This window comes from Kryptolebias marmoratus, linkage group LG4 (genome assembly GCF_001649575.2).
Source record: "Kryptolebias marmoratus isolate JLee-2015 linkage group LG4, ASM164957v2, whole genome shotgun sequence".
NCBI classification, from domain to species: Eukaryota; Metazoa; Chordata; class Actinopteri; order Cyprinodontiformes; family Rivulidae; genus Kryptolebias; species Kryptolebias marmoratus.
Genome location: NC_051433.1, coordinates 16972243 through 16997872, shown reverse-complemented (window position 1 = coordinate 16997872; position 25630 = coordinate 16972243). Strand labels below are relative to the sequence as shown.

Sequence of the window (25630 nt, the reverse complement as noted above, 5' to 3'; positions counted from 1 at the left end):
GGGGGCGGGGCTGTTTAACAGGTACTTCATTAAAGCTGCAACCCTGCCCCATCACCACGGCAACAGTTGAACACTGTTAATTGAGGCCAAGCTTTGTTTCCATTCCTGATGCTCCTCCTCTGCCCCCTCCTCCTCCAATCCCTGACCCCGAGGCCCGTCTCCAGTGGTGACAGAACACGCCTCTTCCTGATTTCCCATTAGATGATAATGGCAGCTGATCCCCTTGTGATCAACACATCATCCAGACGCCTCGAAACACACACACACACACACACACACACACACACACGCACACTCACTCACGCACACATTGCCACTCAGCCGCACTCGTTTATATTCTCAAATTAAGACACTCTACCTCTAATTGACAATTAATTTCAACATCTTCATATTTTAATAAGACTCCTCGTCAATCTGAATAATGAAATATTCATTAGATTCCTAATAACAACCTCACCAGCTACTGTGGACACACACATACACACAAGCCACATCAAATTTCTACTCTATTTGTCAGCATTCTCTGAAAATACGGTGAGACTGGTTCTCTCTGACGGACAAGAAGTGCTTTGAAAAATTCAACTTGCACACTGTTTGAATGTGTGAAAAGCTTCATTCTGTGTGAGAGTTGTTGCATGGAATCAAGAGAATTCATAATATTGTTTTTTGGGAAATAAAATCCACTGTAAAGTGGAAGTTTAAGGCAAGAAAAAAAGAGAATGACACAAGGAAGAAAGAGTAAAAAGAGACAAGACAAAAGCCTGTAATGATGCAGAAATGACACATTAACCCTCAATGGACAATAGGGGGCATAGACACCAAGCTAAAGAGTAACAGACGAATGAGGAACCTAAAGAACAGTGGGAAATAAGCAACCATAAAGAGGCGTGTGTAGCTGGAGTGGCTTGGGCTAAAGCAGCAGATGTTTTGTAATCTGAACCTTGGGGGGTAGTAGGGGTTGCCAGTTTGTACTCACAGGTTGGTTAAAAGGTTTTGGCTCTGAGGGACGCATGTGCAGGTGGGTCATCATGGCCTGAAGACGTTCGCTCTCCTTCGCCAGCTGCAGAAAAGACAAACGCACACACACGGGTTGATGCCTTCAAATGTATGTCAGCTCATTTCTTTCCCTTTAGATTGATTTAATGCAGTGTTGACAGAGAATTACAAATACAATTACACCTCAGGCAAAGAGAGATGAACATGAGAGTACGGTAACCTCAACACCCGCAGCTCTCTCACACACGCAGTTGCCTGAAGACACACTCGCCCCCGTTTGACTTTGTTAACTGCTGTTTAATGGGTACAGCTTGTGGAGACGCCGCATCCTCTCTGTGTGTGTGTGTGTGTCTGTGTTTTTTCATGAGGATGAGCGTGCACAAAAAAATCCCAACTGAGACAGACATCACTATTAACAAACTCCCTGACTTCAACGATGTGTGCAAGTGTGTGAATATGAGAGAATCAAACAGTGCGAGGCGTGTGTTTGTACGTGCGTGCGTGTGTGTGTGCGCAGCACAGTGTTGTTATGTTTGCTAGGGCAGAGCAGTGGGCTTCCTGTGGACTACTGAGGGATGAAGTGACATGTCAAGGAGAGAGAGAGACGGCTGTCCTGATGTGATGTGACACCAGCTGCCTCTCTGTCACTTTGTGTTGCGTGCTGGTGGCTTCAGGGGCTCAGCTAAACGATGTTTACCACCACTGCAAACACAAAAGCTGACCCTAATGCTGGACATCCCCTGCACGCACACAAACACAGTCAGTGTGAGAGTGGTATTCAGGGAACTAAGATACTCTTTTCACTTTATTTGGAACTTTTTAAAGGACTCTTTGAGAAAGGTTTTTCACCCAGTTGAGCATTCAGTTGTTTCAAGAGCGTTGCATGCAATTTGAGAACAAGAAGCTCCACGCAGCCTGGCCCTCCACATGCACGCTTGTATCTCTCCCTCCTCCCCCTTTCAGCCTCACTCTCTCTCTCTCGCTGGTGACCAGAGCAGCTTTATAATTGGAGCGGCCATGGCAGCTTCCCTGCTGACTGCTCCTTTTAAATTACAAGCTCCACTGCTCTCCGTAAACCCTGCCCCGCCTCAGACGAAAGTTTCTGCCATTGACAGGCTGAAACAGTCTTCATGATGTTGTTTTGTGAGCGTATGTAAATTAAGTGTGTTTGCGGGAGAATGTGCTTGACCCACCTGTATCTCCAGCTGCTGAACCACCTGCATTTGGACTCTGCACTGAGCAGTGCTGCGGTCATCGAGGGCGTGCTCATTGTTCAAGTGCCTAAAGGGGATGAGAGATAGAATAGGATCATTAAATACAAAAAAAAAAAAACTATCAAAATAAGAGCACTGCTTATAGCCTAAAGGGTTATTCTTATACCAATTTACAGCTCTTGAATGAAAATGTCTGTAAACTCGGCTCTACCTCGTTTGTTTAGACTGAGTTATAAGCTGTTTCAGTGCTATAAAAATAAACTCCAATCATCATTTTGTCTAGTGAAGGCCACAGCAGCTGTGTTTTGTGTGTATACTTCACCAGTGCTCAGTGAGACACGATCCAAGACAGCCACCTGGATATGAGCTCATGTGTTATCACATAGAGCCTTATCTTAAGACTCTCTGTTAGCTAAACTTCACTCCACGTATTAACACTGGTGAGTCATATGTGGGTGTGTGTGTGTGTAAATGTGGGCGAATGTCTGCGCACCGCGCATTTGAGAATGGGGACGTTGTGTGTTTCCTGAAGTGTGGGAGGGAATCTGGACTCTTCTTGATCTTTTCCTCCTAGTCTCCGCTTTATCATCATCAAGGTTACTTGCAGGTTGCTGACGCCCGGACAGAGTGTGACCACTCCACTCCACTATACTGTGGTGTCAGTACAGTTGTCAGGTAAAGGAAAAGTTCAGATCTTTTCAAAAGAAGTTCTAGGGAATGGTTATGAACAAGTATTTTCTTATCTGCTGTAGACAGCTGCTGTAGTTAGTGAATTAGAGTTTAACTTTGAACAAACTGACTGGTGACTGAAGTCCACTTGTGTAAAGGTTTATAAAATACTGTTTGCACAAACTGCTATAAAATGCTGAGATTAGAGTTTTCTTTTAAATGACAGAATTAAACTTTGTTTCTCCAATTTGAGGTTGTTCAAAGAACTATCTACAACAGGTAAGATATTAACTGTTTATAACCACTCCACAAAGCCCCACTTCATAAGATCTGAACTATTTATTTATGCTCTCCATAAACCCCTTTTTAAAACTTGTTTACTTAGGAAAAAGTGATTTTCTATGTTGCACCAAACCTCTGTGTGTGTGTATGTTTGAGAAAGAAGTTTAGCAACTTGAGGCGGAGACTCAAAATGAAACAAAAACAATGATGTCATGGCACGACTAATCTAGGCAGATGGATGGCTCAACACAAGTGCATGATAATAATAACAAAAACATGATCTCACCCCCCTCTCTCTCACCCTTTTCTATAACTCACTCACACTTCTGTCCACTCTCCCCTTCCCACTCCTCTGCCCCCGCAGCTTCCCAAATTCCTATGATTCACACATCTTCCAACCAAAATCTCCCCTCCCCTCCCCTCTCCCTCTCTCTATAGCGGGGCCATAAACAGTAGCCGTGTTTTTTTCTTCTTCTTTTTTTTCAGTGTGTCCCGACAATGAGGCTCTGTTTACTCCTTGGAGTGCTAGCAGACAAGGCTTTAACCCACATTACACCCAGCTTCTGCGACCACAGCCAGAGAGTATTATACCAGAGGACAGGGAGGAGGAGGAGGAGGAGGAGGAGGAGGTGGGCAGAGTGTAGAGAAGAGAAGAAAGACCTGAAATAGTGGAGTGTCTCCCTCCTCTGTTCTTCCACTCTACCCCTTTCCCCTCCCGGGGCGATGACTAAGGCTCGCTGGGAGGGAGGGAGCCGTTGGACTGACGGCATTATCTGTCGCTGCCTCTATTTTATTTCATCTCTCCTCTTACACACTCAAACACACACACATGCTTTTTCACTCCAGCGCTTGCTCTCCTTCCATCTGCCCCGGGGCTATGTGAAATGAGACACCAAACAACAGCTTTCCTCTCCAAACTTTCCCAGCCTGCCTGCAAGCTTTGATCTGACTGTCCGATGCCATCATGATCACCACGCACACTTTCTCTGATTATACAAGCTCTTGAGTGAATACTTATTTCATCACTCTTGCTTATTAATTTTTCTATTGTTAAAATACACACAAGCTCCATGCGAATAATGAGTGTAAGTTTGCGGAGGGCTTCATTAGGAGCTCATGTGACAGACGTGGAAGTAAAAGAATGTCAAGGCCTGAAAGTACTTCAGCATCACAAATGCAGAGCTGAGGGAAAAGTGGAAATGAAGCAAAATGAGAACAGTAAGTTGCCTGAGCAAAACCAAAAAAAAAAAAAAAAAAAAAAAAAAAAAAAAAAAGAAAAGAAAAACAAAGGCCAAGAAGAAAAAAGAAATAAAGAAATAAGAGCGTGACTTGTCAGATACATACTGCGTAATTTGTACAAGATGCCCAAAGAATTTTTAAGAATACAAAGAATTTTACACGTGACAAGTGAATGTGTGAACCGGTGTGTTTGTGCCCGTGAGTGCATACACATGTATGTGCCTCCGAGCAAATGTGATGCAACAGATTGCAACAGATGAGTTAGAAAATCAGGAAACTCCTCAGAGACGTTTGTGACTGACATGTTCTTGTATTGTGAAAAAAAAAGAAGGTTCAGTTTGTTCTTAAATTTTTGTTAACTTAGGCAAACTAAAGGAATTTTAAAATTTTCTTTCCTTATTACATACATTATCTTTCTTAACTTACAGCTGAAACAGAAAATTAAGCAAATGTGTTTTGGAAACTATGTTTATTTTTATTTTTATTCTGTGTCTGGTTTGGGGCAAAATACTGACCCTGTGACTTACCTATGGGAATCATAAACACACATCTACAACAAATCTTTTAAAAGCTGTCTAACTGTATGCTATTATTACAATAAATATACAGTATAATTTGGATGTATATAATGCCTCAGAGACTGAAAATATAAAAAGGATCTAATGTAAGTCATGGATATCACTTCTTGTTGGCTGTTTACTCACTTGATGAACTGTCCCATGTCCTCGCACAGTGCTTCACAGCCAGGCCACTTACACTCTCCATGACCGTAAAGGGGATGGGAGCTGCTCTGCTCCTCATGACTGTGGATGGGCAAAAATAACAACAAAAAAATGAGATTGTACCAGGTCTTAAGCACATTTTACCAATCATATCCTCCAATTATGTTCTTAGAAAAAGCTAAACTTTGTCACTCTTTCAAACACACACATGCAAAAGAACTAATAGTAACAGCAGCATGCATCGGTGCAGCCATCTGAGTGTGGTTAGCTGTGATTAGTTTGTGCAGATCTCAAAGCCAAGACCAGAGAAAGGAGGACAGAGCAGAGTGGGGTTAGTTACAGAAGCCAGGCAAAAAAGGAAATCAGTCCAACAACCTCAGAGTCACATTCTGAAGTCCATGACCTGTCTCTCTGCCTTTGGTGTGTGTGTGTTTCATGTGTTTTTGTGTATTAGTGTTGTTGCATTTTCTTCTGTTTCAGTAGTTGACACACAGCCGGCACAGGACCAACCAGCCATGACTGATTGGTGGTGGTTGCCGTCATGTGCTGGTTGTTCTTTTGTGGTGACTGTGTGTTTTTGTGTGTGCGTGTGCGACGGTGTTCAACTTCATGAGTGTGTATGTGTATGCTTCTATACGTGTGCAATGATGAAAGACTAGGCCAGGTTTGGTTTGGACACGTCCAATAACTGTATTTGTGCATGTGTGTGTGGCAGGTCCAGTAGCAGATGTGGTTCAGACCTGGACTGGTGCCGGCAACTGCTGTCTCCACGTTTATTTACATGACTATGGATGTGTGCGTGTGTGTGGGTGGATGCGTGTGTGTGTGTGTGTGTGTGTGTGTGTGTGTGTGTGTGTGTGCGTAAAGTGGGATGGGGATTCTCCCAAATCAACATCAGAAGGATGTCTAACAAAAACCATTTGTCTTGCAGATGGAAACATGTCTCTGTCTGTCTTTCCCCCTCTTTCCTGATCAGATGTGCAGGCTGGAGTGTGTGTCATGTATTTGTGTATGCGCGTGTGTGTGCGGGTGTGTATGTGTGCTGGCTGTGGTTGAGTCAACTCAGAAGCAGCTCAGACAGCAGACATGACAAACTGCTGGTAACCACATTCTCCTCCACATCAGCCATGCATTAGCTTAGCAGGCTAACACAGCAGTGCTACCCTCTTTGTGATCCTCTGTTGGAATACCAGCAGCACACGGCAGCTGTGGTATAATAGTGTGTGACATCCTGCTTCAACTGAACCTTTTTTATTACTTGTGCTCCCACTCTGACCCCCTCCCAAGTGAAGTCAGACGTCTGAGTGAACAACATTTTTGGTGGCAAACAGGGACTCAGTGCTAAAGGACTTCATGTTTCATGGTTCAGATTTATCTCGGTTGCATTATTCCTGATAAGCACAGTTATGTAGCATAGCAGATGTAATATGGAAGGTGTAAAGGGGCATAAAATGATTTGTGATTTCACAAAGCTCAGTGTCAGTGCAAAGACAACGACAATTTTAACCTGTCAAACTCATGACGGCTCAGGACATCAGCTGTTTTCTGCCCGATTTCACCATGTTCACAAGCATACAAGTCAGTACACATGCAGCATACTGTTGCAGAGCTCTGACTCTTGTGAGAAGAGTGACAGAGATCATTTTATGATATAGTTTTGACAGAATGTGTATGTGTTTCAATAACCAGGAGACATCCAGGTAATATTTGCACTGCTTGATGAAGTCATGATGGGTCAGTAGATGATCCTTCAGTGTGCTCTAAGACAGATTTGGATTCAGGCTGCTTAGTCTATGTAAACATAATAAATTCAGACCACCTTGGAGTCTAAGCGTCTGGATCTGATTGTGTCCTCAATCAGCCCTGAGAGAGTTCACACATGTATTTAGAGCTGTCCACTTGTAAACACATGACCCAGGGTGGACGTTAGCGCCCAATGTGAACAACGTCAATCCTAGTCTTATCCACTTCTGTGTGTGTGTATAATGTGTGTGTACATGTAATTGTTACTCACTGGCTGCTGGGAGGTTGGCTGCCTTTGGAGTAAAGGGGGACATGGTCATCTCCGCTGTCTGCCTTGGTGAAGGAGGATATCCACTCAAACAGTCTGGCTCTTAAAGACGAAGACAAGCCCATGAGCAGCCGGCACGGCCATGGGACAACAGCCACACAGTGCATGCACTTTAGATACACTTGGCACGTGCATTTTTAATGACCACACATCATTTATCTCTGGACTACAGCACCATCTTCTTCTAGACTTTTCCAGCATCCTTTCCTCACTTCTTTTCCAACACAATACCAATATGGCAACATGTCAACGTGTGCACCGAATCCAACACAACTTGATCAAATGTGCTGAAAGATGTTAGTATCACAAAGATGTGTGGTTCATGTGCAAGTCTTTCAAGTTGTGTTTGTGTGTAAAAGAGTAGCTTGAAGCATAAAGGTTAAAAATCCCGAAAAGAGAGACAGTAAAAGTCGCACAAAGGACAAAAAAATTCAGCCCGTTGAATTCCTGAATACCTGTCTCTCTTTGGGGTGTGGCTCTGTCCATTGGGCAGGCTGTGCAGTGGAATGTGAGCACTGGCAGCTTTGGGGAAGGCTGAGGTAGAATTGGAGCTGTTGGTGCTCAAGTCCAGGCCCTCGGCCTGTTTGAGGGCCTCCTCGGTGCTCGGCACCCCTGACACCTCCTTCCACAGCTGTTGGAGGTCTGACGGACACATTGCTGCAAAAGAAGAACACAAACTTAACTCAGCAACTGATCATATTTATGTTACTGATCAATGTCACCGGCTAATGTGGCAATGGATTATCTGAATTGCTATAATTCAGATAAAGCTAAGATTTTGTTGGCTATAAATCAGACACATACTGATAGACTATTTGTATATATAATCAGGTGTCACTGATAGTATAGTATTGCAACTAATTGTTGTAATCCAGAAAAAAAAAAAAATTATGGTCAGAGCCACTGTAATTAAGGAAAACAGTTTAGAGCCAAAAACAAGATAAACTAAAACATTAAGAGGCTGGTTTATATTACCCTGCAAAATAGAAACTTTTTTCTCAATAGCCATTGTTGGCACTTGGTACTGTCCATCAATGTCACTGTTCCTGTCACTTCCAGAGACAAGTGAGGACTCTCGCTTCATTCATTTACATAGAAAAGTCCTCTTGTTAGCTCAAAATAATAGTCTAAAAAAGTAGAGAGTGGTGAGACGACCCAATAAAGACTTCATCAGCTGCAAGATTTGTGTTAAAAAAAAAGTGTGGGTGCACATTTTGACTCCTTTTCTGGTTCCAGCTGTGTTATTTCTGGTCCAATTTCACAGTGAAAGAGAGACGCCTAAAATGCAGACGCTTACTCCAATGAATCTTAGCATGCACACACACACACACACACACATACTCACACACACACACACATACAGAGACCTTGTAGCAATCCAAATATTATGTCTGCTTTGTCTGCATTCTTCTCAAGCCCCGCCAAAACAAAAGTTCTTACTCTGGAAGAATGAAATGGCGTGTGTATGTGTGTGCACACTGATTTCTGTGAATGTTTGTGTGTGCATGTGCATGAATTATTCAAGAAGCTAAACGGAACTGTGGTGAAAATCAGAGAAGTGTAAAGCAGTTCAGGATTGTTATGGTAAGAAATCCAAATCACATGAGTCTATTTAATTTAAAATAAATATGCAATTTTTGGAGAAAACATATGGAAATAGTTAACTGACGAGTGAAACACAAATAAAGCATGTGAGAAAAATAGATTTGCAATAAAATACTAATATGTTTATGACTATTTAGACTAAAGCTTCTCTAACTTTGTCCAACAATGTCTAACATGTACAAAACATGTGAGAAGATGAGAGTACTCCTGTGAAGCCAGATCAAGAGTTTGTTTTTTTTTCCCTCTGTACTGTCTGTAAAAATAAAAATAAAAATAAATTGTGGATAAGTGAAGTTTTACAAACAGTCGGATCCAAATGCATGAGATTAAATCAAGCAGAGTAATTTCTTTAACTACAGAGCTGTAAAAAAATATTAATACAATTCATTCAGTCTTCTTCAAGAATTTGGTCAAAGACTGCCTCCTTTTGACTAAAATCTCAGAAATAAACACAAACCACAGCAGAAACACTCATGTTACCCCTGTACTACCACAACAGCCCATTGAGATGGGGCAATAGAGTGTGCGCTTGTGTGTGCAGGTGTTTGTCCATGAGTGTTTGTGTTTGCGTGGCATGGCTGGTCAGAGGAATGCTCTGGCTCACGCCTGGCTGAGCTGCCACAATGGACCAGCTCTTTCACACTGCAGGGAAATTCCAGTCTGATACACATGGAGAGCAAGAAAGAGAAGGAGATGCCAAAGCCAAATGTTCGCAGCATTTCTGAAAAACTACACTCTCCGAACACAGCTGTATCCTCTATCTCTTTTTACTAGTCTAAAATACCGGTAAATCCACTTATCCTTTGGTGGATCTTGCTTTTTGGGATTTAACTGATTTGAGATGAAGTTTTCCAAACTTTCTCAGGTCTAATTTTGTTATGTCTGAGTGTGTGTTTCTCTGTGTTACTGCATGCAAGTCTGCATGAGAGGAAAAAGTGAGAGATCAGAGCCAGAGGGAAGGAAATGGGTCTGTTTGGTCAACTCAGTCAGCGCTTTAGCAATGTTACGGGTACTTTAGAGCCCCTAAGGCATTCTCTGAGAGTGAGATAGTGTGTGGATGTATGCATAAAGCATTACTGTGCACACACAATACAAACACACACACGTACGGTAAGGGTGAGCCAGCAACAGTCAACATTGATTGTTCTGAGAAGTTTCAGAAAAGAGAAAAAAAAGGTTCTGTGGGCACAGCTATGGCAGAAAGATTATTTTTCTTGTGTCTGGCTAATTTCAAGTACAAACACACACATCCACACATCTCTGAGCAGGAGGCTTAGTGGCATATTTTACCTATTATCTAAATGAGTACTTTCCACAAACCCACCAATCACGTTTCCTTTTATCTTTTATAGGCTGATTAACTTAAGAGGCTTCACAGGCAGCACCGGGCACAGGCCTATGTGTGCTTGTGAGCGTGTGTGTGTGGTTAGGCTTGTGTTTGTAAGGATACGCCTGTTTTACAAAGTGTTGCATGGTCAGGACTCTGGTTGTGAATGCATATGTGTGTGTGTGTGTGTGTGTTCACGCACCTTGCTGAAGAGATTGCATGGCAGCGGTGGGCTGCAGGGGGACCAGGCCTTGTCTCTGGAGGTTGAGAATGTGTTGCTGCTGAAGCTGCTGCATCTGGATCAGCTGCTGCTGAAAGGCCAGCTGCTTACTCCCAATCTGCTGTTAGCCAGGCAACAGAAAAGATGGACAAGTTAGAAAAGTTAGATGGTGTATACATACTGTATTGTCTGCTGCTTGATGCAGCTGACTAAACTCATAAAAGGAGCTAAAAAGCAAGCTGTGAGGACCCTCAGGATGTGGAGAAAAGGTAAAGGGATTAGGAGAGGTTAAAGGAACACTGGAGAGGACTTCATAGCATCTGCTGATAATGTCTGTGTGCATCACATTGATAAATGCCCCATCCCCCAGTCCTCCTTTCCCACTCTGAAGTAGACCTGGACTGTGCTGTGCTACTTGATGCCCCCGCCTCAACCTGACCCTGCACAACCAACCCCTGAGAGAGATGTACTTTATCTCTCACAGATAAGTGGTTGCAGTGAAAAACAAATAAATACAACCCCTCACTGAGTGTGTGTGTGTGTAACCACACGTCAGTAAGAGAGGAACTCACAGGAAGGACAAATGAATCACTTCCTTTCAGAGTTGGTGCCTGGGGAAGAAAAGTGTGATAGTAGCATGTTGGTGGATGTTTGAGGTTTGTGGATGTCTGACGAGACACACCTTTGAACTTAATAAATCAGGTATATGTAATAACTTGCCAATAGAAACAATTCCAAGACCAGTTGTTCATGGTGACGCTTAATAAAACTACTTAATATTAACGGAGTCTTGTAGAACACTTTACTCACATGTCGTTTATTCTCTAATCCTATCACTGTTTCCATTGCACAAAAAATGGAGTTGTTTCAAGACGAACTGCATGTTTGTGCCTGTTTAGACTGCTATAGTTGCTTCTGTGGTGGTTTTTTTAGAGCTGGATTCAGGGAGGAGATATAAGTGGAGTTGATACTGCTGATCAGTCCGGAATAAATACAGGAGACTCCTTTAGAGTAGGATTCCTTAAATTGTCATTTTCGTGGTGGACATAAAAACACAATAGCCTTTCACCAGTTTTAATAAGTGCACTCCAGTGCATCTAAAAAGTATGCTTAGTTTTAAATAAGCAAATATCTTCAAATAAATCAGTTTAAGTTAAAAAATAAGGAAAGAACAATTCTTTAAAGAAATGCATGACGTTTACCAACTTGCATGCCAAAGTTTTAAACAAGGATCTAACACCATGTGTTCGTGCTGAAGGATGACACTCAGCTACTACCACACAAAACTGTAGCTGAATATCTGTAAAACTGATAGAGTTATAGACATGTTTGTGTTTGCAAGAGCAACCAGCTCTGGTAATTATTAATGTAATTAATTGTAAAGTTTAATTAAAATCCATCCAGTGGTTCAAGAGATATTTTGCTGAAAGTACAGATAGAGCTGACTCCAACAGTTATTAAGATTTTACACAACCTGCCGCTCTCAGAGTATGTGTCAGGGATCAGTCTCAGCTGCTACCACACAAAACCTTAGGTCAATATCTACAGAGAGTTTCAAGAGTTTTTTGCTAACAGACAGATAAACAAACTTGACTAACCATCTTTTATGATGACAAGTGATAAATAAAAAGCTAAAAATAGTGAACCTACAAGAGGACAATTAATAAAAGAATAAAGTGTAAACTGAGCAGTTCCATTTTGACTTTGCTCTCTAATTGCGATGATATAATAGCGGTTTAATTGTCGAGTGGTCCTTATGTTGAAACCTCTGTGGTTTTTTTTAGACTGCATCATTGTGAATAATCAGGAGTGTAAATTAGCAATATCCTTTTTGTTTTGTCAATGCCTCACTGAGTACAAAAGTCCTGGAGAGATGACAGTGAAGCACCAATGATCTTTTTTTTCTATGCCAATACATGAAAGTGTGCATAACCTAAAAAAGCTCCTCTATACCAGAGGATGTGTTTTGAACACTGACAAAATCTATGTTATGCTGAGCTAGTTGAAACCTTTTGAGCTAAAAAGTCAGCTTTCTATTAGCTGCAATAATTTGGTTTATGAAGATCAGACTGTTCTGCCTGATGCATCTGTTTCATTCCTCCTTTTCTTTCTGTCCAGACCTCCTTGCCCCTTCTTTTCAAACTTGTCTGTCCATTTTATTTCTTCCCCTTCCTCCTCTGTCTTTCATTCCCTCCTGAGATGTGACCACAGTTCTTTAAAACACACACTGTGTGTGTGTGTGTGTGTGTGTAAGTGTGCCTGTGTTCTGTTTACATTAGCCGTGGCTGAGTGGCCAAAGCTAGCGCAGTAACAGGCTGTCAATGTGATTTATGAGCACATCACACACTGTCTGAGCCTGACAGTCACACAGACACACACACACACACACAGGCACTGTGAATGGACATCCAAAGACACACACATACACAAGCACGCATCTTTTTTGTGATGGTCAGAGTCACTTCATTAAGCTGACTCCTGACCAGTCCCAAATGCTTCGGCGACACACAAAACGCTGCCTCGACACGCGCACACACAGTTTCTCTTTCAACGCATCGCTTCCACAAAGCCATGAAAGTGAAAAGGAATTGCAGCAAAAAAAGAAAAGGGCAAAAAGGTCACAGTTACTGATGTACAAACACTCTAAAAAGAAAAAAAGGAGAATTCATTTAACTCCTCCTCCTTTCTCCACATTTCTGTCCATCCATTCACAATGCAGCTAGTGTGAGGCTTACAAACACGTAAACCTTTCAATAAGAACATTTGTACTGATGACCCTAAAGCTCTTACCATACCTGACCAAAACAAATGACAGGAATAACTACAAATATGTTGTTGTTTTCATTTCTGTCCGGCAGCAACAATAACTGCTGGAGAGAACCTTAGTCACATCAGCTGTGTCCAGCTCTGCAGGGAGGCATATTCCCCCAGGTGGATGTGTTTGAGCAGTGAACCGTCACACGTCAAGCCTCTCGCTCTCTGTCTGCATGTATGTGTAGCTGTATGACCAGTGTTTGCACTTGTCTCATTGTTACAGGACAAGCAACCTGAAAAGTGGGACAGTGGCAGAGCGCGGGGAGAGAGGAAAGCGCTTTCAGACACTCGCTCAACATGCAAGTCAACCACAACTGGTTTGCTTTGGTCACGGTTGAGCTGGTCGACCGCTGTCAGCGAGGAGCATGTGGGCTGGTGTGTGTGTGTGTGTCGAGGGGAGGGGGGTTTGCCCACCAAGAGAAGAGGATGAAGGAGTGGAAGAAGAGGAGGACAAATCTAGGATGTGCCTCCTCATGCGTTTCTCAGAAAAAGTCTCATGAGGTCTTTTCATTGAAGGGTTTCTCCTGTGTTGTCCTCTGTGTCTTTGAAAGATTTTTTTATTTTTTTTGGCTGAAGAGCATTCTCACTGTGCACATGCAGACACACAGCGTCTTGCCCACGCAGATAATAACAGTATTTATGTCTAATTAATTTAGATCCTTCTTGTTGTGGCACATTTTGATCCTAGCTGTTCCTTCGATATCCTGCTGCACCACAGCAGTGGTTAAACTTGGCATAGACTGTGTGTTCCTGTATATTTGTGCTTGTGTGTGTGAGGAGATGAAGTATCAGCAGTAAAAGGCTAATGTCGTAGTAAAATTAACAATTAGGAAAGTGGCAGATCAATTCTACAAAGTGTTCTTTTTTTCTTAAAAAGGAAGAAGGCAGACAGATGTCCTGAAAGAATATTGGGTGGCTTGTCACACACCTCTTTGCTAATTTGGTGGCAAAAAAACAACAAAATTAGTATTTTATTGTAACAATAAGTAACCCTGAACACAAGAAACATTCTGCATGTCTCCTTATATAGTAAGGTCATTAAATGGCAACCAATAGGCCATATCTGGCCCGAGCACTCATTCTGTTTGGCCTGTGATGTAGCAAGTCAATAAAAAATCAATCCAATACAATAATCAGTTTGCTCTCTCCCAGCATGTCATCAGACCAGACTCAGACACTGGAACTAAGTAGCAAGAAAACCTGCCACTGAACCTCTGGGGTGCTCTGGCTGTTAAGTTCCAGTTCATGTGAGAAATACTGAAACAGAGGGGACCCGAGTCTAATGTCAGGTTTGCTTATTTTTCATACCAGCTGTGACTTAAAACAATTTTTAAGTTTTCTCAGATGTTGTTTTGCAGCTAGAACAGTAGTGTACTCACAGATATTTGAACTGCTGGAACATGTTTATGACTAACGTATTTGTATTTGAAAAATATTACAAGGTTTTCTGTCAAAATCTGGCTCTGAAACAATAATGTATGCATTGGTAACAAGTTGGTTGGACTTCTGATTTAAAATGCTGCTGCTCATATTCTCACGGGAACTAAGAAATCTATAGATGTTACACCTGTTGTTAAATTTCTGCACCGGATAATTATATGAGGAAGAATCCATTTTAAAGCCCTATTACTTGTGCATAAAATGTTTAATGGCCTTGAATCACAGTATATACATGTATATATATATTCGATGTGATATATTAACTAGTTGTACTTCAGTCAGATTTCTTCCCAGGATATGGTAACTTTGTACCTTTTCCAAATCAGAAAGGCTTCCTTCTGTATTTGAATAAAATGCTCTGCCTCTGGATCTGACAGAAGCCCAAACGTTAAATATTTTTCAAACCTGGTTAAAAACATAGTTTTAGACGAGAGAATGATTATGTTTATTGGCATGTGTGTATGTTTGTGTTTTGTATTATCAACTTATGATTTTGTTTCTATTGTAATTTATATCAATGCCTGTATGTCTATATATTCTTTTTTTTTTTTACAGTTTTTATTATTGTTAATCCTTAATATTTTTTACCTTATTTTACAAAGCATTAACCGTGAGTATTTTAACTTTTATGGATATGTTCTAGCTGCCTTTTTCATCTTTATTGGAATGCTCATTGTGGTGCTTTATGCATGAAATCTGCTCTGTAAACAAAGCTTGACTTGAAAGTTGAAAGTACGAGGCTCAAGTAAAAGTAAAATAACTACATGTAAATAAATCTACATGATTGCAACTTAGACACAGTGATTTAACAAAAACTTCTCAATCAAGAAAGAAAAGTGGAACATTATCTGACAGCTTTGAAAAATAAAACAGGGTGGTAAAAGTCACGTATTTATGGCATCATAAAACAGGTCAGTCATAATTATCAGGAAAATGGCCAGCAAAGGCCAGCCCTTGCGCTGAATGATTTGATAATTTCATTGAAGCCCCCTAGCATCTACATTAAAGTCTTGGAGATTTGATTTCCTAATATCACTTACTTTTACTACATTTAGGCAACTTATTTTACTTCTGAGCGTACTTAAGCTGTGTGAATGTGCACTTGGTTAAGTTCACCTCTTTTGCTGCTTGTTTCCCGACCTGCTGTTGCTGTTGCTGTTGCTGCTGCTGCTGTTGTTGCTGCTGTTGCTGCTGCTGCTGCTGCTGCTGAGTCAGAAGCTGAAGATGTAACTGCTCCTGCTGCTTCTTGTAGTACTCCTGTAACTAGAGGCAGACACAGAACGGGTGGGGAGAGGGGCAGAGAAAGACGAAGCGAGTGAGTCACAACACAATTTCTATCAGCCTCTGCAAATACAACAGCTTTCCATCACAAAATTGACCCACTGTAGTCAGATAATGTAAGGTAAGCAATTCAGCTGGTTTCGAGTCCTCTGCTCGCAGCTTATTGTCGTGGCGCTGTGTGCTGCACTGACAAACCACGCGCACCAAGCAAACGCAGGCCTCGCACAGACCGCTGAGGTGCATTGTGCAGCTGTTACAGTGTGTCAAGCTGTGTGGCAAAGTAATTGTGTATGTCAAGGCTAAGCCCTCCAGGATTATTCACACAGTTCAAGCTCTGTGTTGCAGGAATTTATTGTGTCACAATAGAGGCAGACGCACAAGCAACGGACCAGAAACGCACCTGCAGGTGAGCATATTATAAAATACTGCACAACCGAAAACAACTGTTCTGAACCTAAAGACAAGAAAAATGGACATGTAGGTGTTTAGACAGAATTTACTGTCATCAGCAGACTGCTGTCATAAAACACCTGCTAGCGATGTGTGAGTGTTCCTACGCTTACTGCCAAAAGTTTGAGACAGTAAATCTTAATCACACTGTTTTGATATGTACAGATAAGAAAAGTGGATCTAGATTACGTATGGTTATTTTTCTAACTGTGCGTCATTCATCATAAGCTATGAGCTGACGAAGTGACAGTGAAGTGTTTTTTATATTAGTTAAAGCAGATCCAGATTGTTTGAAGTGGGGTTTTGGTTTATTGAAAGGTTATAAAATATATATATATATTTTATACCTGATAGCTGTTTGAAGGAGCTTCGTTTGGAAAAACTGAGTTTAATTAGGATAGGACTGAAAAGCTAGCAGCTAGTCTGAGCGGGGCCAAAACCAAAGTGGATTGCTGCTGTCTTTAATCAGCGCCAGTCTCAAAGATTTCAAAGCAGTTCAGGCAAACACCGTTTTATAAATCTTTACACTGATGTCAGTTTCACATTCCCAGTAGAACCAGCTGCCCCTACGTATTAGGCAGGCTTATGTTTGCTGTTTTTGGACCTCACGTTAAAATCTATTTGTATGGTTCTGTTTTATGGTTATTTGCAAGAAGAAATAGGAGTATCAGCCCTTTCAGCAGGAATATAAGATTTTCATCAGAAAAACAGTGTAACGTGAAACCGATGGCATAAAATAGAGCTCATGAACCACTATAACTTTTTTGAGATAGGAGCTGTTGTTAAGATAAGATAAGATGCTAAAAATTCTCTTTGATTTTGGCCCTACTCAGATTAGGTGTTAGCTTGTCTGAATTAATCTCTATTCTCAAAAGTGAGGTTGATCTGCAACAGGTAAGATATTAATTGTTCATTGTTGATTCATGATAAGTCATTATCATTATGTATTTTTTCCACCGAACCCATCTTAAAAAACATGAACTTTCCTCCTGATTTTCTCTTTCTTTTCTTTTCTTTTTTTTGAAAAGCTTGAAACACTTCAGTGCAATAACCTAACATTACTGGATTAAACATTGTGTTGCTAATGGAAACAAAAACACACACTCACAAATGTTTCCCATTAATTTACACAAACACACACACAGTGTCCTCTGACTGGCCACAGCTTGTCTGTTTGTTTGAGTTAGTAATCATTAATTTACCAAGGAAGCTCCATTAAGATTACAATCTTGCTGTGAGGAGAATAAGGCAGAGATGAAAACTCTCACTGACCACAGTGTTTGTTGCTCTGTGTGTGTGTGTGTGTGTGTGTGTGTGTGTGTGTGTGTGTGTGTGTGTGCAGAGAGGGGGTTATTCTCTCGAGAACAGCTTGTACATATGTCTGTCTGCAGTTTGTCTTTGTTTCATGGTGCATCAAATGTTCAAAGAGGCTTCTCAGCGGAGAATGACTTCACAGCGCAGCAGTTGCTTCGGTCTCTCACTCGTCTGACCCTACGGCGAGCAGACTACACACGGCTGCTCATCCTCACCACACACCCTGTGCATTGTAAAGCTGTTTCACATTATCCAGTTTCAACCTTAACTCAGCCAAAAAATCCTTTTTTTTGTACAATTTAAAGCCTTTTCCGTATGACACTCCTCCTTGTCCTTAATTTATTTTAAAAGCCGGACTCATTTCTCCTTGCTGCTCTTTCTTTATTTTCCATCTGTCTTTCTTCTCTTTTATCACTTCTTAGGCAGAGTTAATCTCTCTTTTCTGCGTCACTAGCCCTGATCGCCTCCTAATCACACAGACAAATGCATATGCAAGCGTGCACACACATACACGGGGACGCACGCAGACACACACACACACTTGGCTGGAGAGAGTGGTGAGTTGAAGGAATAATTAAGTGATAATTAGGGTCTTTTAATGATTTGATTCAGTGGCTCTGTACATTAAGTGTATGTGAAAGTGAGGCACTCACCTCTCCAGCCTATTACCATGACCTTGACTTTAGTGAATACGGCAAGAAAGAAAGGCAAAGCAGCCATAGAATAAGGAAAGGTTAGAAGAAACTTAAAGGTTAACACACAAACACACATGTAGATCCACAAATCTGTGTCCCTGGACAAACACACAACTGCTTTGTAGCAATGGGCTGTAAAACTTACTTACACAGTCTTACACAGAGCGCTATTGCCATGGGGATATGAAATTTAATGCTTCAGTGAGTGATGTGTTAGTTGATTGTCCAATGTGTGTATATGTGTGTGTGTGTAAAAGTGCCTGATTTGCAGATATACACTAAGTGCGTGGTCCATACTGTGGTTAATTAAGTGGGAGAGCAATGTTAACCTCAGTGGTTTTTATTAGCAGTGCAGTGAGTGAGAGTGCATTATCAACCGCTCTCCGTTCATTTTTTTTTTCTCCTCGTTACAGAAAAAAAAAGTTGTTAAGGAGGTTCTAAGCCATCTGCATGTCTGTTTCCAGAAAACCAGGCACATTTCACATTTCCATTATGATACATGTTGTCAGATCTTCCCACTGCAATTTATACTCGCCTAAAGCTACCACTTCTTATTAAATCTACTATGTGCTCTGGTGTGTATGTGGTGTTTTCTAGACAACCTCTACTGTGCAATTACTCCTCAGCCTCCACAATGTTAACAGACATATTCACACCCTCTACATGTGTGCTTTGCTTTGTGTCGGTAGGATTGGATGAGTTGGTGTAGCTAAGTGTTTGACAAAATCTACTAGAGATTGTGTCAACATGGTTACTCTTCTGCATCAACACACACACACACACACACACACCCCTAGCTCACCGTGAATCATCTTTTGATGCCGAAATGCATCTTTTTGAGTGCAGATGTGCAAATACCTCTAGGCACATGTCCGAACAACAATCCTAAAGAGGAGCTCACCAAACGGACATGCATGTTGCCTTTGAGTGATAATATGAACATATTGCTTATCTTCAAAGACACAGTCATGCCCAATGTGACCAAAACAGCCAAATATTCAAAAATGCCAACCAGAGACAGGTCTAAAACAGGGTTTTTTTTAGGTTTGTTCAGGAAAATCAACCAAGATACTAAAAATCTTTAAAATATATATATACTGTCAAATAAAAGCTTGCTCTGTTGTTTGCTTTGTAGAAAAAAAGTTATCTAGGCAAGTACATTGAAGACACTGTGAGGAGTTTTCTTCTCTTTTTTCTTAAATGATAACTGGTTTCTAACATAGTTGGCATGTTTAGTCAAAAATCAACAATAGCATAATTTCTTGGCATACCAAACATACTAAAACAAGGCTTTTAAAAACATAGCCACTTCCCACATTTAGTTGTTTTTATTTTTAATTTCATTCTAAGTTCGGTCAGTACAATTAGTAAACCTGCTTCTCAAAATAAATAAATAAATAAAAAGCTGACCTCTATTTTAGGTCAAACATAAACAATATTTTTGTTACGAAAGGTAAAAATGCAGCAAAGATGTTTTTATTTCCCTCAAGAGCCATCAATAAAAAGTTACTTTTTATGGATTTATGTTGTGTTGAATCTATTTGAGGATGTTGACCGTCAGATTAAAGATAGTCTAATGGCCTTTTTGGGCCCTCAGGCCACATTTTGACCATGAGCGGTGTAAAAAGACTGTGTGTGTTTTACCTGTTGTAGCATAAGAGCCTGTTGTTGCTGCAGCAGCGCCTGGAGTTGAGGGGGGGACAGGATCTGCTGCATCTGCTGTGGAGTGATCATCTGTGGACTCATCATGGCCATGGACACTGGTACCTGGAGACAAAATCAGGAAGACACACACATTTTAAACTCCATATACACCAACAATACCAGCATGTCAAACCAGGACAACTCAGTCAGTCAGCAGACGAGGCTTTGTGTAGAAAGGCTCAGTCAGCACAGAAAGTCTTAAGCATGACTGTACCTGCAACTAAATGCTCAACTTAAAACAAACAATCTGCAGCGAAAGGGTGTTTTAAAAGATGCTGGTATGAACAGGTTAGTTAAAGAGGTGCGTTGTCTCTTATTCTTTCTTGTCAGTCACTAAGAAGAAAAGCTGGCGACATCAGATAAAGATAAACAGACGCTCCGACACAGGCTCATATTGTTGACACTACCCTGCACAAAGCTGGCACTGTTCAAAAACAATCAATTCCTGTGGCAGCCATCCAAGATAAAAGGACAGATATGTAATCGACCAATAAAATACAAAATCTTATCTGCTTTTATAAACACATGATTACGACCGGCTCTGATTCTCTCTCTCCATAAAAAGTCAGGGCCTGGGTAAGAGGAAAGGAACAACAAAGTGGGTATCTGATGAGATAAATATCTCATCAGATAAAGCTGCAGGCAGCTCACAAAACAAAAAGAGATAGGAAAAAGTTGTGATTTCTGCAGATGTGTCTTTTTTTTTTTTTTTGCAACCACGCCGGGTGTCTGAGCATTGTACACTGAAATGTGCAAAGATGCTAATCTGACTACAAACAGTGCAACTCTGACGACAAACTTACCACATAAATATGAAACTGAGAGCACAAATGCATACGCAAATAAAGAGAAACCACGGAAAAAATCCCGCTGACAAAGCACTTTTACATTTGTTGACTGTTGGAGCAACAGCAGATGAAAACTAGTTAATAAGAGGGATAACAAGACAGAAAGGAAATACTTGTGATGAGGGTTGAGATTGATTTTGAAAGCTTGCGTTTTTTTAATCTATTCGAGGGATGACTGCTTCCTCTTTCACGGCCTTTGTATCAATAACGTTCAGCCCATTTCCCACAAAGAGCCATCATGTCCTGATGTAAGATAACTACTTCACAATGAAATAAACAGCATATACTCACCACCTGAGGGGATAGAGGAGGACGACACTGGTAAATCAAATCTGTAAAGAGCCAGTTTGACTAAACGCAATCGGCTTTAACAACGTCTTTACAACCTGTCCTCTGTCTTTTTTTTTTTTTTACAGATAATGATGATGCAATGAGGGAAAACTATGACAGGGAAGGGCACAGGTGGGGGTGAGGTAAGGAGGAAGAGGAGTTTTATGGGATGCATAAATGAACGTGAAGCAGTGCAAGAGTTTGCGTTTGAGGGGAGAAATTTGAGTCAAGATTGGGGTGACTGAGGGGACAGGTGGCGTTGTGGCAAAGGAACAGGCGAGCGGAGATGAGGGGGAGGCAGATCTGTGCGAGTAGGACGGGGGTGGTGATGGGTGCCGCTTGGCGTCATGCCAGCTTGCCCCCGCCACTGGGCCTTGTCAGTCTAAGCTGCCAAATGAAAAGCTGTAATTAATTGCTCTTGTGCATCCCATTCTTCCTCCCTGACTACTCGTACATTCTATTTTATACACACCGCCAATGACATTTTCGAGTCACGGGCGTAATAATTACTGGAGTTATAGCACCTTTCTGTGTCTTGGCTTACGATCTGATGCCTGCACCACGTGTGCGTTCCTGTGTGCAGACATACTGTACTGTATGAGCGTGCGTGTGTGCATGCGTGGCAGGCTGAATGTTGAGTAGTTAAGGTTTGACGCCATTAATTGCCCCTATAATCTAATATCACAAAGCGTGGTGATTATGGGGCATGCGTTGCCACCGCCATACGACACCGCCAGCCTCAGAGCCCCCCACCACAAAACAAAAGCCTCGCCATTAGCGATTTGACGGGCTAGGACAAAAGCGCCTCACAATGCAGAATTATATTTTCATTCGGCTTTGTCTCTCCTGGTGAATGATTTCTCCCCTTTCATTGGACTGTGAATAGGGAGAGTCTGAAAAGCCGGGTGATTTGAAGTCAGCCATTTATTAAATGCATTTAATTTTTTTTTTTCTCCCCCTTGCTGTCGACCAATTTTTTTCATGTTGCATGTTAATTTAAAAGAGAGAGATGCGTGGTAGATTAGTGGGAGGGAGGTGAAGCTGCAGGGGGGGAGGGGGAGGGGGTGAAGGTGCAAGCAGGGAGAAGGCTGAAGGAGGGATGCTATCCGGATAGTGGAAGAAAGGCGAGGACAAAGCGAGGAAGGGGGAAGAAATGTAAAATAATGATTAGAAGATAAAGTTTTTAAAGGTGTCATACAGAAATAGAAATAAACTATTTAAGTAGGTTTTTAGACGATGAGCATGTGGCCTAGAGCCTGCAGCAATGGAAGTGTGAGCGTTAACATAAATGCATTTACACGCTGAATGTGGGCGAAGAGTCACACAGCCTCTTGCTGTATTAATTCCAGACACTAATAATAGCAAGATTAAAAAACATAAGACATCAGTCGTATCATTAACATGCAAGAATAAGTCACAAGTTGCTTCACGATGCGCACACGCCCGGGCAGACACACACTTCTGAAGGGTCGGAGGCTGACAGAGGTCAACCCCTGCTATGGATGGAGGGAGCTGGGGGAGGTGGGGATGGAAGGAGGAGAGGAGAATTGGGAGACAGCCCTGTCGTTTACAGAGAGCGGAGGAGTAATTAGAGGGGTTGTTTGAAAAGGGGAGTTTAACTGATTAACAAAGGAAGAGAGGGAGCTGGGGGAGCGCCCTGAAAGATGGGAAGGAGAAGGAGGAGGAAGGCATGAGGTCCCAGAGGAGAGAAAAGAGAGGAAAAAAAATGGGGAATGTAACGTGCATTTCAATGAGGCTCCATCCCTCCTCTCCTCTCCTCTTCTCCCTTGATGACTTTTCTTTTTAAACAGGGAGGAAAGCCTTTCATTACTTTCCATTTCAGATGGAACCTCAGGAAGAGAGGACGCGTTTCTATTTGATATTAAACCAGCCAGCAGCTATGGGCGAACAGACCAAAGTGCATGCATCTTCTCCAACCAGGAAACAAACTGTGTGCCTTTCACTTTAATTTTGATTAAAGATACAACACACACCTCTCTGGGGTATGGGGACACTAGACAATCACAAAAGCCATGTAAAAGTTTTTATATATATACAAATATATGTATAAAACAACAAGCGTGTACCTTCAACATGTCATTGAGCCTAATATGCACATAAATTTCAAGAAGTCATTCTATACAGAAGAGTTTAAGGCGTCCTTTAACATGTTGCAGCTATGAGCGTCAGGGGGTATCCCAAATATCAGAGCTAATTAACCAAATAAGACATTTGCCACTTCCTCAGACAAACAGATATGTGTGTCCAACATGAAGCAGTCATCATTCTCAAGTGTTTTCTTCAACCAAGCACAAAGTTCGCTTAAAGAAGGAAGAGACAAGATAAAATTACTTGGAGCTCTTTCAACCTTTGGTCTGCAGGTCTGAGACATACATCCAAAAACGGTTTGTTTTTTAAACAGTAATAGTTTTAAGATGACATCAAACTACTTTGGTTTTGGGCCTGCTTGGGATGGCATTAGCTCATCAGTCTAGTTAGAATAAAACTCTATTTAATCAAAATTGAGGCCATTGAAGAGCTATTTGCAACAGGTAAGATATTAACTATTCAAAACCATTTCATCTACTTCATAAGATCTGAATTGCTTTTACGTTTCAAAGCAACTAATCTTGCTTAACAGCACAGGCCTCAGATCAGTTTCTGGTTTATTTTGACCAATACAAACAGAATAATGGTTAGGGCTAAAATTCTGCTTGTTTATTTATTTATTTTTTGTATCATGCTTGAACTGTTATTTTATTATAAAGTCTTAAAGTGCACCTTTCTCTGTGACCACTAGAGGTTGCATTATTCATAAAACCAAACAGTTTTGAAAGGAGAACAGTGCTAAATTTACTTTTTCTGTTGTTTACCCGATGTCCAAAGATACTCCAACATGTGCAGCCGTTGTGTGTTTGTGCGTACATACGCACATGCGATGGCAGAGATAAAGGAAAACTGTGATCGACCTCTAAACAGGCTCTCAGTTTAAATGATGCAGGCTCTGCCTCTGGGTCTACAGGGACAAACGGAAACGAGGAATAATTGAAAAAATGACAAGAGAGCAGGAGGAAGAGAGAGAGGCTGACACAGACCTCCCTCTCCTCCTGACCCCCCCGCCTGGGTAGGAGCAAACCTCAGCGCTGTTTATCCTTGTCGCTGAGCATTACCACCTCACCCTGGAACTGACTGACTCCCCATCTACCTCCCTGTCTAATACACACTGACACACACACACACACACACACCTGAAGGTGCATTACGACTGGCCCCTGTTCTCGGATCATTTGGGTTACTGCATGATTGTTTCAGAGACAACTTCAAAATGAAAGGTATCAGATTTATTGCAGCTCTTCAGTCTGTTTTGATCGGGCAGTGGTAAGATTTGACACATCACATCATAAGAGAGAAAACAAAAAACCTGTCCAGATGTTTGTGCTCTTTTTTTTTTTTTTTTGCAGGGCGGATTATTCGGTGGGTTGCTTTGAACCGTCAATGTGCAGCTTGTTGACGTGTAAATGAACCTCGTTGGTTCAGGATTTGTTTATTCACCAGCTATCATCACTATCGCTCTTTCCATCTTTCAGTCCCTGCAGGTAAACAGCCTGTCTGGGCTGATCATGCCAAGAAATGAAAGAAAAGAATGAAGTGGGGCGGGTGAGAGCAANGGGGCAGACGAGAAAAGCATTTAAGTGAAAACGAGAAATAGAAGGAGTGCCCACTGTGCTGAGAGTGTTGTTTGGAGCTCAGGGCCAGGCCCCCTCTGAAAGTAAAAGGGCCTCATTGTGTGTGGTGAGTACCCCTTCTTCAGCTAATCTGAAGCAGGGCCAGGGGCCACATTTCTCTCGGGGAAACTGATGAGCGAAGCCAGGTGGGGTTGGGGATGATATGGGCATCCTACAGCTTCAGTCTTCCAACTTTTTCTGTTTTTCTTTTTTTTTGCTGAGTAATGTTTCTGCCTGTTCTTATGAACAATGTCTGTGTGTGTGATCTGCAACTAAAAACATGTCATTTTTCTGCTATTCATTGATTTGTTTTACACTTCTTTTTTGATTATATTCAATATTCTGATTTTTTTTTTAACATTTAAGAATTCAGGGTTTCATTATGAGTAAAAATTAAACCAAAGTCAGTTTTTTAAACATTCTTGTGGCACATTTGCTCAGGAGGCTGCACAGCTTTTAATAAAACAGATCAGGTTTTTACTGAACTCCATTATGGCCCCCTTAACAAACTAATATTAGTATTGCTTCTTTTTTTAACTATTATAATATAAATTATATTTTGCAGATGGCAATTAAAAAAACTCTGATTTGATCATATTCATAAGGAGACTTATTTAATTTTTTCTTATTCAAAGGAGCCAAAAGCTAGTTTTTGCTTTTTTTATGACTGTTGGCCTACAAAAT

General features: G+C 41.4%; 1 protein-coding gene across 5 annotated transcripts in view; it reads right to left on the bottom strand.

Annotated features, from left to right (window-relative positions):
• The window catches only part of foxp4 (forkhead box P4), a 93215-nt gene that overhangs the window by 12057 nt on the left and 55528 nt on the right, over positions 1-25630 (bottom strand). For 3 of the 5 annotated variants that reach the window (XM_017415949.3, XM_017415950.3, XM_037975533.1), the window contains exons 4-11: positions 19984-20106; positions 15716-15862; positions 10328-10466; positions 7649-7850; positions 7137-7235; positions 5105-5203; positions 2190-2277; positions 977-1060 (exon numbers count right to left, since the gene is read on the bottom strand). In XM_017415949.3, coding sequence (XP_017271438.1) covers positions 977-1060; positions 2190-2277; positions 5105-5203; positions 7137-7235; positions 7649-7850; positions 10328-10466; positions 15716-15862; positions 19984-20106 — 981 coding nt within the window. The remainder of the gene's footprint in view (positions 1-976; positions 1061-2189; positions 2278-5104; positions 5204-7136; positions 7236-7648; positions 7851-10327; positions 10467-15715; positions 15863-19983; positions 20107-25630) is intronic. The other 2 variants (XM_037975534.1, XM_037975535.1) reach the window with 2 other exon arrangements.